A 17,756-nucleotide genomic window follows, 5' to 3' on the forward strand; every position below is an offset into this window, starting at 1 on the left:
CATTGATATTTCCATAAACATAAGTGAGGGAATTTTCTTTTGGTAAAACAGTTTTCAATAGCAAAGTTAACTGGGATTTATTCTTGTCATTTCCCTGAAAAATCATCTTAGAGCAAAAGAGTTTCAAAAAGAATTTTGAAAATAAGAAATTACAACAGCAATTTTATGAGTAAAAAAAGAGGCACTATGTGCATTTTTTTAGCCTTTTTATAACTTTTCAGAAATTTGTTTTTAGATGATCTCTTTTCAGTCTTCTTTCTAGGGAAGGAGTCAGCGGATTATACCCAGGCTGAGTCCTTTCTGTAGCCTATTTTTGTATGGCCCCTGAACTAAGGATAGTACTTAAATTTTTAGGTGGTTGTTGAAAAAGAATCAGAATATTTTGTGATACATGAAAATTATATAAAATTAAATTTAATTGTCACTGTGTATAATGTATTGCTCAGTCATGTCTGACTGTGACTGCATGGACTGTAGCTCGCCAGGCTCCTCTACCATGGGACTTCCCAGGCAAGAATATTGGAGTGGGTAGCCGTTCCTTTCTCCAGACGATCTTCCCCAACCAGGGATAAAACCTGGTTCTCCTGCGTTGCAGGCAGAGTCTTTACCATCTGAGCCACCAGGAAGGCCCCAGGTGTCACTACGTAAAGTTTTATTGGAACCCATCTGTTCTCATTCATTACTGTCTGGCTGCTTTTATGTTACAGAGTTGAATAATTGTGGCAGAACCTTTGTGTGGCCTACAAAATCTAAAACATTTAATATCTGGCCCTTTATAGAAAAAATTGCCCTGCCTCTGTTTAGGGTGTTGGAACCCAATAAATGGCAAAAGATTTTCTTTTTTTTTTTTTTTGGCCACACTGCATAACGTGCAGGATCTTAGTTCCCCAACCAGAAATTGAACCTGCACCCTTTGCAGTGAAACGTGGATTTTTAACCATTGGACCTCCAGGAAAGTCCCATTCACAGGACTCTTTTAAACCGTCATCATGCCTTAGAAAAGTGAAAGTGTTAGTTGCTTGGCTGTGTCTGACTCATTGCAACCCTATGGGCTGTAGCCTACCAGGATCCTCTGTCCGTGGAATTCTCCAGGCAAGAATACTGGAGTGAGTTGCCATTCCCTTCTCCAAGGGAATCTTCCCAACCCAGGGATCAAACCCATATCTCCTGGATTGCAGGCAGACTCTACCATCTGAGCCACCAGGGCCTTATAAAGATCGATGTTAAAAAAATCATAAGAGTGCTCACTTTGACAATACACATGCTAAAATTAGAATGCTGTAGAGATTAGCATGGTCCCTGCATAAGATGATATGCAAGTTAATAAAGTATTCCACATTAAAAAATATATATTAAAATATACACTTAAAAATATTAGTTGGTTCTGATAAAATAATCTTCCAGCCAGTCTTTAAAAAAAATAATAACTGTCTTGGCTGTGCTGGGTCCTCATGGCTACACGAGGACTTCCTCTGGTTTGGAGAGCAGGGGCTGCCCTAGTTGCGGCATGTGAGGTTCTCTGTGGCGGCTTCTGCTGTGGCGCCTTCCCCTGTGGGGCCCAGGCTTCTGCTGTGGCGCCTTCCCCTGTGGGGCCCAGGCTTCTGCGTCTGTGGGCTTCGGTAGCTGTGGCGCACACTTGGCTGCTCTGCATCACGCGGAGTCTTCCCAGACGGGGATCACCCTGTGTCCCCTGTATTGACAGGCAGATTCCCAACTGCTAGTCCACCAGGGAGGTCCTCTTCCAGCCAGTTTTAAAGAAGTAAATATATTTGAATTTCCTGAATTCCTAAGAACCATGAATTCCTTGTATAACTTTGATAACTCAGCTTTACCTTTCTGTCTTTGAATTTAGTTATATTTGAAAAATATTTTACTAGCCATTTGAGATTTTCTCTTCTCTACTATATTAATCTCTTTTTAAAAAAATCTCTTCAGAAATGGTTACCCAAGAAAATAACCATTTGAATGATCATCTAAATAGTTAACTAATAATTTTTTCTTCTCCTGGAACCTTGAATTATTTTGCACCTGCAAAAATGTGTTATTGTTTGTATTTTGCAGAAAGTTTCCCACTATTATGCTGTTACTAGGAGATACCAGTACCTTGTTATAGGTGTCCAGTATTACATTGAGAGCTATAATATATATAATGAGTGCTTTTTTTTTTTTTTACTATTAGCATAAGTAAATTTATTGAACACAAATTTACTTTCTGAGCTATTATAATCCATAATGAAATAAATGGCATTTACTGATTCACAACTGCACTTTAATTAAGGTCATAATTACTAAGTGGAGCATCCCATACATCATTTAATATTTTTTTCTTACTTGAATTTCTTAGGTACAATGTTAGCTGTTCTAAAAAATTTGCACTTAGTCGTTGGAATCGTAAGCCTGATAATCAAAGTCTTGGGCATCGTGGCCGTCGTCCAAGTGGCCCTGATGGAGCAGCAAGAGAACATATCCTTAGGCAGGTCTGTAGAAACCTTGATTCAATGTACAATACCCTTTTCAGAAATACAAGGAAAGTGCAGTGCTGTATTTTACTTGTACTACATTTTCCAGCTTCCAATTACTTATCCATCTGCAGAAGAAGACTTGGCTTCTCACGAAGATTCTGTGCCATCTGCTATGACAACACGCCTGCGTAGGCAGAGTGAGCGGGAAAGAGAGCGTGAGCTTCGGGATGTGAGGATGAGGAAGATGCCTGAAAACAGTGACCTGCTACCAGTTTCACAAACAGAGCCATCTATATGGACAGTTGATGATGTCTGGGCCTTCATCCATTCTTTGCCCGGTATGTGATTGACCACTTTGACCTTGATTTTTGCCTTGTGCACACACCCAGGAATGACATTAGATCCATCCACACCTGTTGCAAAAAAGGGCTAGAGAAGTTCTGTGTATATATACTCATTAAATGGCATTTGCTATTGAAATGTGATCTGTTTCCTCTTGCTTATTCCCTCAGCACAACTGGGTATTTTCTCATACCCCCCAAGTCGATAAAAACTGACTAGTCCTGCTTCTGCTGTGACAGCTCAGCCGGTGAAGATATTAAAGGTGCTCTCTTCTCTTCAGTCTGATTTCTCTCGAGAGGTCAGTAGAGAGATTGAGTCAGACACTTCTTCCTTCTGCTCTTCCAGTTTTCTAGTCTTATCAATATTCCTCCTTATTTCCTAATTTAACCTTTTTTAAATGAAATAACACAGACCAAACATTTTTTTACATTTTTGAAAGCTAATCAAGACCTTTTAGAGTGTGGTAAAATTTTTGTTTCTTTAAAAAGACAAAACAAAAATGCTGTTTCTTTTAAAGGAGGCTGCATTCTTTGATTCTTTGCATAAAGTTTAAGACATCAAGAACACTTCTGAAATTAAGTAGACAATGAAATTCAGTTACGATATTCCATTCCAATATTGATGGTTACTTTCTTATTTATATTTCCTGCTCTCTCATTTGGTATTCTTTCCATCAGCTTAAGTCGTTATGTTCTTTTATCTTTACTAAACAGTAATCTTTTATATCCACTTTCTCTACTGGGCTGGGTACTAAAGACCGCCTTTGCCAATGATGAGACCCACACTGCCTCTATATGTTGAGACAGTATGTATTTTTTTAATCAGCAAATCTTTTATCATTCACTTTAACCTTATGAATATGGAAAATAAGACTTTTAAAAGCATTTGTTCCATTTTGGGTTTTTGGTGAATCATACCATTTCTCTTGAAACAAGCTTTCCAGAAAAATACATCCCCTTTGAACTTGTCCACAGACTTACTAAAACTAATCCACCTATATTTGGTAATCAGTCTTTCTATGAAGGTGACCACTGTCTCAGAAGCATACTTAGAGCTAAAATGTTATGAGTGAAGAAAATATATTCAGAAGTATTCTTTTTTTAAAAAAAAAAGTTAGTCATTTTACCTTACACAGATGGTTCCTGGCTTGTGATGGATAGACTTAATGAACTTTAGATTTTATGATGGTACAAAAGTGATATGCATTAAGTAGAAAGTGTGCTTCAGATTTTGGATTTTGATCTTTTGCTGGTGATACGAAGCATGATGCTCACCGCAAATTGGGCAGGACAGCTCCATCAGCAATGCTGTCATGAGGGTAAATAGCTGACACAACCATGCTTGACTCATGTAGTCATTCTGCTTTTTACTTTCAGTACAGTATTCATTCAATAAATTACATGAAATATTAAACACTTTATTATAAAATGGGCTTTATATGTTAGATGACTTTGCCCTACTTACAGTAGGCTATTCTTAATGTTCTGAGGATGTTTAAAGTAGGCTAAGCTAAGCTATGATGTTTGGAAGTTTAGGTGTATTAAATGCATTTTTGAGTTGATGTTTTCAACTTTCAGTGGTTTTATCAGGATGTCAAGTTTGAGGGAGATAAACATACAGAACTCTGGAGTTTTATTAAATTATTTTTTAATGACTTATTTTAGAAATGTGAAATAAGCTTTTTTTTCTATCAAATAAGATATGGTCACTTTTAAAGAAAGATGAAATTGTTTAAAGAAGGGATACATTTTTCATGGGAAGATTTTTAAGCATGCACCTAGGAAAACTTAGGTGTGATTCAAGTGCTGACCATGTGGGTTTAGAACCTGCTTTAAAAAGCTGATGTATTAGAGAATGGTGAATCTTCACAGGGTGTGGCTTTAATATTTAATGAAATAAATTTTAAGTTTTATACCGGTCTAGGTATCTTGAGAATTAACATTGGAACTGACGCTAATCCCTGGGGCTGAACTTTGATTCTGTCATCTTTAGACAGTCTCAGTCTTCCAAATGGGATATATGAACTGTTTGTTAGCCTGATTTCTCATTTGGAGGGGGAAATATTTCTTTTCCTTTGGGGAGGAGGAAAATAGTTGGCCAAACAGATAACAAGTAACAGATGCTGCTGATGGTTCTATCACTTCATATGCCTTTTTTAGGGCTAGTTTTCTAATTTTCCCCAGCATCCATTTGCCACAAGGCTACTTACTCTTGGCTGCTTTATTAGGACAAAGGCTAACTTTTTTGTTTTGTTCTTCCTTCATTGAATTGAAAAAAAATTATATCTTATAACTTGAGATGCTTGCCTTATTGAGTTTAAGACAGTTTTGCCGCCAGCCTTTTAGAGAAAATTACATATTAATTACAGACTGTTTCTTAATATGAAATTCTAAGTGTGCTGAATATAACTCTACTTTTTTATTGATTAAATGGGAGTATTTCTAAACCGCTTTGACAGGCTGAGTAACAAGCTTATTTGTGTGATGTGTTACATCTTCTTTCTCTGTCTTTCTCTGAATAATGCCTGTGGCTTAAGGTAAATCTCAACCAGAAAAGGCTGTTACCATCATTTCTCTATGTTCATCTGGCCTTTGTAAATCCTTTTGAGCCTCTTTCAGCTCATACAGGGCTGTATTTTATTTTTCCCCTGAGCTCTTCTCATGGAATGAAAAAACTTGCAAATTTTGTAATCTCTTGCATTTTTGTTTCTTTCCAGTTGAGACTGGGTTTCCCTCTTTCATCAGGGCACCTGTATTTATTCCTAGAGTTTTCTCTTCTTGTTGTATGTCATCTTGTGAACCATCTTGGTGAGACCATATCAGTGCTGGTATGCAGACAAGTCTCAGAGCTGTTACCAGAGTAAAATATTATCTTCTTCTAAATGTTCGTACATTAAAAAGTTCTCCATAGGAAAGGTTCTTTGTACTCTCCGTTTACTGCAGTTATCTTCTTTAACTCTTCCTTGATACAGTGAACTGCGTTTTGCAAAGATCACCTTAGTCTGTATTTATTGGTCTGTGAATCTGCAGTAGGTTTAGTTTCTATGTAGGTGTAAAAAGTAGGTATTGTTTAGAAACATGACTATATACTATAGTTTCATAATATTGTTATAGGGACTCGTTTGTTCTGTAGTGTTGAGTGCAGGTGATAGCCTTTCATCATCCTTACTGAGGTTAATTTTTGTGTGGGGTGTTTTTGTTTTAGGGTTAGCTGGAAATGTGACTGGGCTTGTGAGGTTCCTTTGGGACCCATGTTTGTGTGCAGAGGTCCATCCCATCCCGATCTGCATTTGGTGATGTGAAGCCAGCTAAGCTGACAACTTGCTGCAGTCGGGATATGTTCTGTAATGTCCCTGGAGCACTAGCTGTTGCATAGGTGTAGATTCTAAATATGTCAGAAATTCATAGAATTTTAGCTCAGTATACCTTGGGCATCTACATTTTTTAAAAAAATCATCTTTCTCTAGCTTTAGGAAGCATATTTGCTTCTGCCTCCCCTTTTAAAAAATCACCTTATTTTTTTTCATTTCTATATTAACGTATAAACAACCTTTTTTGTGATTGGCTTAAGAAAGTTGTGATCTAAAATTCTGAAGATAATTCATTCCTGTTTGATCATGTGGTTTCCTCACATTTTGTTCTTTATTATTTTGCTAACACATATTTTGTCTACCTGCAAGAAGACATTTAAAGAGGGATCTGGTAATACTGAGGAACAAGAACACACTATGAATTTCCTCATGGAGAACTCCTTGTTTCTATTCCCAAATGTAGCTCTTACGGTCCTCATCACTTCTCACTCCTTCTCTTTTCTGAATCTAAGTCCTACCCTCTCTTTCTCTTCTTTTCTTTCCTGTGTTCTTGTAAGTAAGACTGAAGAGAGAAGAACATTAGTTCTTTCATAAAAAGGAGGATGAAGTCACAACTAGATGCAAGATTAGTCAGTTTTGTCTGCTCAGTTTTGAGAGCTACCTCTGGGAAAAGAAAAGGGGCTTTTCTATGGTGAGTAATCTCATTTTAACTATTTAGTCTCTTTTATATGGTAAATAGCCAAAACCATAAAAATTCTGTGGAGGGTACTTTTGAAATAGCAATTTTTAAAAATCTGAGAAATTATTAAAATAGAGGAATTGAAAAGCTGACTGCCACACAAGAGACAGGCAGGTTACAATCAGTAGAGAAGTTAGGAAAGAAATAAGCAAGAGAAAAGCTGGCCACACAGCTGAATACAGAAAAAATTTTTTTTTTGCATTACTCTTACAGATGGCTCCTTTTTAGCATATTCTGTTTTTGTTCATTATTCATTCAGTCCTTCACTTACCCAAAAATACATGTGTTTAGCACCTGCAATGTTTTGTGTTTGGTACTGGGGTTATAGGAATTACATTATTATCTTACATAAACAAGAGGATGATACATTTGCAGTAGAAGGAATGATGATTCCAACAAAGTCCTATCCAAAGGTATAATGTAACCATAGTCATTGTGCATTATCTTTTTCTTTGTGTTTTCCCTTAGAATGCGGATTTGAAGAAAAGAGACTTTAAGCTCTTAGTTTTTTTATTCTTAAATTCACTTTCATAATTTTGTCTTTTATAAGAAAGCTTCCACGTTTTTGTATTCTCTCCTCTCATGGTTCCTTAATTCATTACTTTCCCTGCTGGTTTCTTTACCCTTAGTGGGGAAGTTCATTAGCTGTGCAAAATGTGGTGGATAATAAACACGTTCGAGGGTCAAGTAGAGTGTTCACACTGTTACTTGTTAAAGCACCCAGTTTACACTGAAAGGTAAAATATTGGTTATTTGTCAAGAGATTAGCCCAGCAAGCTCAAAATTTCATTAATTTGTTTTATCAGAAGTGGAGATGAGTCCAATGATGTTAAGATTTGAAGTTGAAATTACAAGTTGAGTATTGTAATACATTTCAACAGTAGATTGATACTATAATTTTGATGGATTGGTTCTATGCTGAGTGAAATAAAAATGTTTCAGGTGTGCCTGGCAGTCGAAGGTTGTAAATCAGAATAAAACTACCAATGAAAATGAAAGTGGTACTTGAGAAAATATTTCTAAATTAAGTGGCAGAACAGTATGCTTTATTCTTTTGTACCTGTATGTGAAGGATATCTGATACAAAGAAGAGTTCTTGAGGTATTGTATGTAGTCAAGGCAGGCTCGTGTGTGTGGCGTGCTTTCAGGTGACAGCATTGTCCTTTTATGAAGGTGTGTTATGTCTGGACTGAACGAGCTGTACATTTAACCTGACTCTTACTAATTATTTCTGCAGTACTATTTTTAAGACAAGAATTCCAAGTAAATTGCTTTACCTAGATTTTGAATTCTTAATTTTTTTTTTAGAATGTCAAGAAATACTGCCTTCTTCCAGAATGAGCCCACGACTGCCATCAGTAAATTTCATTTGTTTCTCAGCCTGTGTTAAGTGACTTAACTGTGACTGTTAGGAGTGATGTCTGGTTGCTGTGTATGTATTCTAACACCCTTCCTCTTGATGAAATTCTAGGCTGCCAGGATATCGCAGATGAGTTCAGAGCACAGGAGATTGACGGACAGGCTCTTCTCCTGCTCAAAGAAGACCATCTCATGAGCGCGATGAATATCAAGCTGGGCCCGGCCCTGAAGATCTGTGCGCGCATCAACTCTCTGAAGGAATCTTAACAGGATCATGAGGCCTTGAGATAACAGCAATTGTATTCTTAAACAAACTTGTAAGGGTAAAGGCTCAAGTTGGCCTAAAATACTATCACTTACTGTGGCGGATAGCCAAGCACATTGAGATCTCTGCATCAAAGGCTGACATTTCTTGTACAGATACAATAATTCATTATACATTTTCATAATTAGCTAACATGGGTGAATTAATTTTACAGGTTACACACAACGTTGAAAGACTTGTTACAGAGGGTCATGATATTTTTCAAAGTGTTTTACTAGATAATTTTTTAAAGGTGATGTTTATCATTAATATAAAAATCCTTTTGAAAGTAATTTAATAATTTACATTTCTCCTCTTTTGATTTGGTTTTCTTATACATTTTTCTACCCTATAAGTTTTCTATAGGTTGTCATGAGAGATATAATTTAGGAGTAATTTAGGAATAATTTTGGAGTCCAGTGACTGGAATTGTATGCAATGAGATATCAGTGTATGTTTTTTAAAAAAATGTATGTTAAACAGTTGCTTTATCTATAAAAAGAATTGCATTCTAGCATGAATAGTACTGATCTGGAAGTTAGAAGATTTGGTTTCTGTTCCAAACTTGACCAAGAATTTGGTGTGACGGAGGAAGTTCGTTTTCCTCTTAGTTTTTGTTCATTTAGAGCAGTGGTTCTAAATGGAGGTCAGTTTTGTTCCCCAGGGGACATCTGACAGTGTCAAGGGACACTTTGGCTGTTATAGCCTCGGGGCGGGGTGGGGAGGGCTGCTGTTGGTATCTGGCGTGTGGAGGACAGGGATGTCACTAAATGTCCTACGAATGCACAGCAGAGTTGCTTGGTCCAGAATGTCAGTAGTGCCAAGGTTGAGAAACCATAATGTAGGAGTGATTAATGCTGGTCTTTTTCACCCAGAGGGATATTTTGGGGGAAAAAAATAGATGGGAAGTAATAAGGAATACATCATATAATGGAAATATTTCAGATAGCATTAATGTTCTGCTGGAATATTATTCCCAGCTTTATGCATTCTAGAAAAGGGGGAAATCCATTAAGTTGGTATATAAAATGAGGACAAACATACCAATAATTTGACTCTCAGTATTGATTCATAATAATAATCTTTCATATCTCTCTGCACTGATGAAGGCATAATATGATTATGCCTTAAGAACCAGGGCTCAGCCTTTGCTGGCAGGGTGCTAGTTTGTAGTGGCTATGTGGTTGGTCTTTGGATTTTTCTAGTGTTGAACAAGGTGGATCTAGCTAGAATGCACATTCCTTTTTCCTTGACTAAATCCTTGTATGCTTCCTGCAAAGCACTCTTGGATAAATTGAGTCTAATTTTGTATGTACATGTTTTAGGGAAAAAATCTTTCAAGTGAAACTTTTCATTGAACAGTTAGTGTTGCGTTAGAATTACAGCACTAAAAGTTGTTGTGGGAGCCCTGTAAGCTATATGTAGTCCTGGACATCAAAAACATTTGACTCTCTTAGCATCTTCTCTCTACCACACAATGGAAATGTTTTAGTAATTGAAGGAACATACACAGATATTTGGCAGAAGTTCAGTAAGTGAGGAAGAGTCCATGGGTTTCAGTCATTGTCACTGATCTTTTCAGAAAAGATTGTGTTACGCTATTAGAAGACTAAAGATGTCATTAAAGACATCACAGATATTTATCTTTTGGCTTTGTGTACATTAGAGAATGTTGATTATTTTTATACAAAAATACAGCGGGTAATTTTTTTAACCTTTAGATGCCTCTTGTTTGAATGTATGCTTTGTGGGATTCTTTTGTGTAGTAATGTTTTTTTTTAAAAAAAAGGATGTTTACTGATAGTTATGTGTAGGATTAGAATATGTAATATAGTATAAGGCTCATGTTCCAGACCTACAATAGCTTGTAGTATATGTCACATATTTCTTTTATATCACATTTTTAATTACTGGATTAAAGTTTCAAGGAAAGGTAGGTACTCTACAGTCAGTTTTCATTTATTAGCAGTTAATCTTGATGACAAGAGCTGTCATATGCTTTGACTTTTCCCCTCAGCTTGCAACTCCGGGACACAAGTAAAGGCTAAGCGTTAGTAGGAGCTGGTCCACTGTATGGGGGCTGAAGGGCACAAAGGAAACTCTCTCCTGGAACTAAAACTGTCATAGACGATCCATAGGCACAGTTCACACAAAATTGATTCTCTGGGGATAGACTCCTCTGGCAGTAATGATCACCTCCCATAACTATATTGTCGATATTTAGCCTTTAGGGTGTGGACTTGGAGCTGCGTCCCAGGTCCTCCTCCTGCTCGCTCGCTCTTCTGATGCCGGTCGTCGTCTGCCTGCCCAGAGCCCCTGTGCCTCACACCGTGCTGGCGTCCACGGACACTTACGAGGGGGGTTCCACTGGAGAGCTCCTTATAATCCTAAATCTTGTAATACTGGTAAAAACAGTCCGGATCTTCTGTTGTCCCCACTCAAAACATACTTAAAAACACACTTGCTTTTTTTTCCCAGTTTATTTTAGAAATGGCTCATTGACTTTTAAAGTAGTAGCTTTACCATTGACACAGCTGTTTTCTGGATGATTTAATCATGTGAGTTCTAAAATTTCGGTTATATATTTAATGGATATAGATGATAACACTGGATGCCCACCTCCCTCCTAAGCTCTAAGCACAGTTTTAATATGAAATAGGTGGGGAGAGTGCTGTTATTCTTATTTTCCTTCATATTACTACCTGTTTCAGGATTTTGATTAAGAGGGAATGATAAGCAGAAAGGGGACATGGGAAGTTCTTCTTTTTGCTACCTAAGTTTGCATTTTCTGACTTCTTCATACTAAGGCACTCTTCTCCCATTGAGGAAGGAAATCCCTACAAGTCTGAAATTTTACTTGCGTTAAGCCACGTGTGCTTAAAAAAGTAAACAGCTGGTTTGTAAAAATTGTTTCTTACGTGATGCACGTTTTCCTCAAGCCTTACGTGGGCATGTGTCTTACACAGCGGTGCAGCTTTGATAAGATCACTGTGAGAGTGCTGTCCCACAGCCTGTCGCTTTCTAAGGGGCTGGTTATTTTCCCATGATGGTACTTTTAATTTGCTGGGGCATTCTCTAAACAGACCCTTTCTTAAAGTCCTAGTTTAAGGGCTGTCCCCTCTGAACAGAGAATGTGGAATAGAAGGAAAGCAATGTTAGTGATGGAGCTTGAGGATTGGAGAGAAGCAGACAAGAGACCTGCCACTTTTAGTTATCCCACCTTAACACTGAACACATCTCTATACTTTTGAAGTTAATACTCATTTTACCTAGTTTTAAACAGATTTAAATAGAAAAAGAATTTTTTAGGTAGCCCACTTAAATTTTCAACATAGCTAATTTTCCCATATCTAGTGTGATATTATAGTCAGTGTATTCAAATACCAGTCTTGGATTGAAATCTGTTCTAGTGCCTCATGTCACTTGACTTGTTCAGCTAAATGTTATGAAAACCCATTGTTTGCATTTGCAAGGTTTTGGTACCATCATGGCATAAAGTATGGTAGTGAGGCAATGCATAGATTGTGTGTAATTTTAGGCTGTGTTTACATGTGTGTAAAGAATTTTGGAAAGAAGAAACTAGTACAGATGCATGGGAAAGATGCTGTCTTCATAGCCATATCAAGTGGAAGAAATCCCTGGCTGGACATACTGTTAGAACATTTAAAAAATGTATTTTCAACTAGAACAGCTTGGTTATATTTTGTGGTTTGAAGATCCTCCCCCTCATTGAATGGCAAGAACTCATGCTGCCTCTGAGCAAGGGGCATTGAGGAGCACTATTGCCTAATAGGATGAAAGGGCCTCATTCCCCCTTACCTCCTCAAGCCCGAAGGAGACTGCTAACTTTCTTCTTTGCTTGAGAAGCCCTACAGAAGACTCTGTAGGAGGGTTAATTTCAGCAGGAATTTCTAACACCTGACACTCAGCTCATGTCTTTGAGCAGCCTCTGGGCAGTAGAGAGGCTGTACAGGGCAATACACCGGCCACTCTGCGCGATGTATCCTCAGTTGTTTTCTGCACACTGCCAGTGGGCCTTGGGGACGGGCTTCTAGGGGAAATGACAGGGAAGTGGAGGAAGAGACAGCAAGAAAAGCATTCCAGACCCAAGAGGATAATTCAGTTAACTGAGTGAGGTTGTGTTGTATAGATATGGCCGTTCGTAGTTCAAATGAATTGTAATGGTTGGGTTCCATTTACTGCAATAAACAGGATATAGGGTTTTTTTTTTCCCCCCTTAATGTCAAGATTTACCTGCAATCAGAGTCATTCTTTTACTCTCCTGATCAAATGATCCTGCCCTTAGGAGCACATTAATAGTTCTAGTGATACATACATCGGTGATTTTTGACTTCTGAGAAAGGTTAACAGCTGGTATAGTTGGGAAGAGTATTTGTCAAGAACACAAAGGTTTTATGAGTTATCAGAATTATATAGAGGAGAGAGTATCTGTTTTCAGGTACTCCAGATCAACCAACCTAGTGGATTTAGTACAAAGAGAGGCATTCTTAGGATAGTATTTTGTTAGGTTGTGTCTTGGTCTAAGAATCGGATGACTGGAGTTGTAGGGTTCTGTTTTCTTACTGTGGATTTCATTAACTACAAGCCTACCTCTTTCTTTGATGCACAGTAGTGTGGTTCTTGAAAAAACTGTTTAATCTACTTTCATAAAAATTGATATTTCTGAATCTGTTTAGAGCATTTGATTTTTATCTTAACAGTTGTGATTCAATTAAATAAGCACAAATGCAGTATTAGGGAAAGTAAATATGCAATCTTATTAAAATTTAATTTCAGCCTATAAGCTGTACACTTTAAAAAGATTCTTTGGGAAGATACTCCTTTTTTGTTAGAAGTTCAAAAAATGTATCATATAGTTTGACTCATAGCACTAATACAAGCCATTTCTTCAGTAAAAAATGTTGAAAATTATATTATCTTCTTTGGAAAACTCCTAAATTTCTAAGAATTTTTTAAAGTTTTTACATATTATTTTTCAGAGCTTATTTAATCTATTTTAAAATAATACTATGATAGTTGTTTTTAAAAGTTGTAAAGCATTAGTACAAATAATAATCATCATCATATTCCAGAGCAGAACATCTGGCTTTTTCTGAACTTGCATTTTAGTATACTTATACTTGCATGAGAAGGGAGACCTGCCCTCCCCCTGAAGCCCAGCTTCTCTAATGAAAGCTCTCCCGTTCTACTCTGACACACACCTCTTAAGGTGCCATGTTCATGGAAGCTTTGGGAAATGCTTTCCACAGTTTTATTTTTTTCCCCCCTTTGAACAGCTTGTGAATATTTAACTTTAGTTATTAAAGGTGACTATTTCAGCCTCAGACATTAGGGAAGAAGTACATTGAAACATTTTTCTCTACTGCCTTTGAAAAGTACAGTTGCTGTCAGTGATACTGGTGGTATCAGTATGAATCCATAGAAAGAAAACCTGTGCCAGGGTTTTAAAATATTTTAAAAAGTAATGAATGAAATTTAATTTGGACAGAAGAAATCAATATAAACTTTAAACACTTATGCTAACATGGTACAGTTTTAAATGTAAGTAATAAAAATAAGTCCTTTTAGACCGCCTATTTAAATTGACGCCAGTAATCTTAAGGATTGATAGTAGTTGTCACTTACTGACTTAAAAGTTATACTTTAGGGACTGTTATCAGTGTTAAATCCTTGATTTTGTGGAGCTTTAATGGATGGAGGTGAAAAAGTTGATTATAAGAGAGTGGTGAGGAATGGTAGTGAAATGAACATCAACCTATTTTAGAAAAGGAACTTTAGTCTTGCCTCAAGCAAACCAGATGTATTCATTGCTAAAATCTTTTATAATACTTATGTTAAAACCAGAATTCTATTTTAGGTAGTACTAAATAATTACTTCAGTAGCAAATAATAATGGACATAATCACTGAATGAACATGGTAAGTGAAGATAAAATACTGGCTGGGAGACTGGAGTTTTACTTCTAGTTCATAAATTAGCTGTGTGACATCTTAGGCCATTACTAAGCTTATAACCTGTTCCCTCTTCTGAATATTCAGTATGGAGCCTGTACTACTCAAAATGTTGATTTTGTTTAAATCATCGTTAAGCTGTATAAACTATGATTCCAGACCACATAGTGGGGTATTTCTTAAAGTTGCTCCTACTTATTTCTTTTTTTAATGGTTTGTTTCACCCTTAAGAGCTTTGGCTAAAAGATAATTATTTATTATGATTCATTTCCTGGGACACCCACAGTCTTTGTTCTCCTTAGGATTAAGGTAGAATATTCACACAGATGAGCTAATTGAGATTTTTCTAAATGCTTGCTAAAATCACTAAACACTGTCAATTCATTTATCCATTCATTTAGCAAACCATTTGAACATTCACTATGTCGTGTGCAGTGTGTGGTTGGTATACCTGACTTAAGGAACTGGTAATAACAAAATCCTCTCTTGTCCTCAGTTTTGATTGTGGCATAAACAAACATGTAACTATTATTACTTAATGCAGTGAATATAAAGTTGGAGCCGATTTATGCATTGGGTAAAGGATTAAGCTAGGTGATATCCAAGGGGTCTGGCTGAATCATATCACAATTCCTATAACATTTTGCATACTAATCCACATACCTGATTAGGTTATAAAATTAAAGGTACTTAATATTAGGATTTACATTTTGAAACTGTTTTAACAGCCCATATTTCTCAATTACTTTGACACTTGAGTCTATTCCAGAGGTGTTGATATGCAGGGTGTGTGACGACAATTACAAGGAAGCTGGTGCTGGCTTACTAGATACATTTTGTACTACGAAAGCTTTACACCCAGTATTGACAGTGCAGTAACTTCTGAAAACTGAAAAATCTCTAAGGAGCTTGCTAAACAGATTTAGTTTTTGTGTTCTTTTTAAAGCAAGAAATACTACATAAAATCCTACAATTATCACAAATATCTACTTTTTAGAAAGCACACATCTTTTACATAGTAAAAGGGTTTCCTTTAACATGCGGAACCTGTAAACAATAAAACAAGTTCTGTGCTTGGAGCTTGAATTTACAAATATTTGGGGAGCAAACAGAATGGGAGGATCGATTTAATTGGGTAGAGGTTTCCTTGCCACCAGAGGATTCTGAGTTAAGGTGTAATTTCCCATTTGACACAACTTTATATATTTCTCCATAAAGATGCAAAATGAAAAAAACTTTTCTGTATCATAGTTAACAGCTTTTTAAAGCAGGTAAATGTCCAAATAAGTGTTAAGAATAGAATCTGTAGTAAAGTGTTTGTAAATAGGAACACTAACATCCAAGTAACCAGATAGTCTGGGTTTAAAAAATTTTTTCCATGGTACTGGTTAAAACTTTTGAAGTATTTTAGTTTACCTAGTTTTTCAAATATTTTTGCTGTTAAAATATTACATAAATATTTTTTGTATGTGTATTCTAAATTTTAAAAAACCAGTTTGAGTGTGCAAAGATAGTAATAATTTTAGACATCTAATTTCCAAGACATTTAACTAGATTCTCAATCACCTCATTCAAAAGCATGTTTTTTTCCATAGGAAAAAAAAGTCAAAGTAAGCTCTAAAAATTATCCTCAAAGTAAGGGGTGAGCTTGTGCTGAAGGTTGGAGTTGCAGACAGCAGTGTGCAAAATGGAGGCTGACACGGGTGTCGGGCATTTCAAGCCTCTGTTGAACTAGTCCTTTTTGTCTTCTTGCTTGTTGAAAGCATGCTTTTTGCTGTTGATTTAACAAAGGCAGATTGTGATAAATTTTTTTAAAAAAACTTTATTTTTGATGCTTCAAGCACATGTTAACTGATTTTTTAAATTCCTCCTTTTGGTTCCTCCCATTGCCCTAAAATAGGATTTTCATGTTTTAAAACCTCAAAACACTGAACCACACAGGATGAACAAAAAGCATCACCAAGGGGAAAGAAATCATTTATCTTTACAAAAAACAAATGTTAAGATTATATATAGATGTATTCTTTATGTTGGATATTGTACTGGAGTCCTCCTTACAAGAAATGAAATAGTTCTAGAACTCTTAGCATTAGCGTTCCTAGATTGGTGTCTGTAGCTACCAGTTTTAAAATGTATAACCTGAAAATGAAGTTAATTTTGCATTATAAGAGCACACCATGATCTATGTAAAAAGATTGTCCATTTGGTGTATTTTTTTAAAAGAGAAAGCACTTTCATATTAACAGTAGCATGTGTATGAATTTTAGATTTTCATATTTGTTGTGTCTGTATTCAGTGAAGTAAAATTGAACATTCAGATATTTGTTGATGGCAACATTAACTGTTAAATTAAAGCACCTTATACTCTGCTGCTTAAACTTGCTTGTAATTGCACCTTTGTTAACCTGCACATTTTCACATAGAATATTGTTGTAACATTGCTTCATGTGGGTCTGGATGGAAGGTTAGTGGGCCTACAGGATCATTTATTTATATTGTTTATATTACAATAATATATTGTAGACCAGTTGTAAGTTCATTTCTTTACAAATAAAAGCTTCTTCCATTTGGCTGGTCTATTGAAAAATTTCTTTCTTTTTTTTAAGCTTGTGAAGAATGGGGCATCTTATAAACCAGCAGCTTAACAAGGGGCTAGCAACTATACATTTTCCAGATTTAAAATTTGCAGAGTTTTAAGTCTTTACTAATTAATTAGTAAAATAGTTTTAAATATCTCAGTCCCATGTATGGTCAGTTAGAAAGTCATACATTAAGAAGGAAAGGAACACAGAGCATATTTAGACATTGACAAATTAGATGGTGTCTTTGTAGTTTAACTCAGAGTGATTTCAGATTACTCTGCCATTCAGATTGCTTCACTTCAGTAGTTCTCACGCAAGAACTTGCCCGAGCCAGGTATGGCAATTTCTGGAGACACTGATTGTGATGACTGGGGAAAGGAGATTCTACTGGCATCTGGTGGATGGGAGGCAGAGGTGCTTCAGAGACATCCTGCAAAGTACATGGAGCCGCTCCTGCAACAAAGGATTATCCAACCCACAACCTCAACAGTGCTGAGGATAAGAAATTCTACTTTCACACTACGGTATATTACCAATGTGATTGTGGGTTGCCATGCAGATTCTATGACAGATAAGTTACAATTGAAAACAAATCTCGTGTGTCATGGAAGAGACCCAGTCACCACTCCCAGTTCTTTATGGTGAGCAACAAAAACTCTGCTCTTAGGAATATTTGCATTAAGAAC

At 36.4% G+C, this 17,756-nt stretch overlaps 1 protein-coding gene and 1 non-coding gene across 10 annotated transcripts in view; both read left to right on the forward strand.

Annotated features, from left to right (window-relative positions):
• PHC3 (polyhomeotic homolog 3) overlaps window positions 1-17,058 on the forward strand; it is a 78,756-nt gene extending 61,698 nt beyond the window's left edge. For 7 of the 9 annotated variants that reach the window (XM_020882118.2, XM_020882122.2, XM_070466435.1 and 4 more), the window contains 3 exons: window positions 2,345-2,477; window positions 2,569-2,800; window positions 8,325-17,058. In XM_020882118.2, coding sequence (XP_020737777.2) covers window positions 2,345-2,477; window positions 2,569-2,800; window positions 8,325-8,479 — 520 coding nt within the window. In that variant the 3' untranslated portion in view covers window positions 8,480-17,058. Of the gene's footprint in view, window positions 1-2,344; window positions 2,478-2,568; window positions 2,801-2,974; window positions 3,103-8,324 lie in introns of those variants that run through there. The other 2 variants (XR_011487296.1, XM_070466438.1) reach the window with 2 other exon arrangements.
• LOC139034914 (U6 spliceosomal RNA) lies at window positions 1,241-1,343 on the forward strand. Its single transcript, XR_011487485.1, has one exon. It is a non-coding gene; the product is annotated as a U6 spliceosomal RNA (small nuclear RNA).
• Window positions 17,059-17,756: the final 698 nt, after the last annotated feature.

This window comes from Odocoileus virginianus, chromosome 4 (genome assembly GCF_023699985.2).
Source record: "Odocoileus virginianus isolate 20LAN1187 ecotype Illinois chromosome 4, Ovbor_1.2, whole genome shotgun sequence".
Taxonomy (NCBI): Eukaryota; Metazoa; Chordata; class Mammalia; order Artiodactyla; family Cervidae; genus Odocoileus; species Odocoileus virginianus.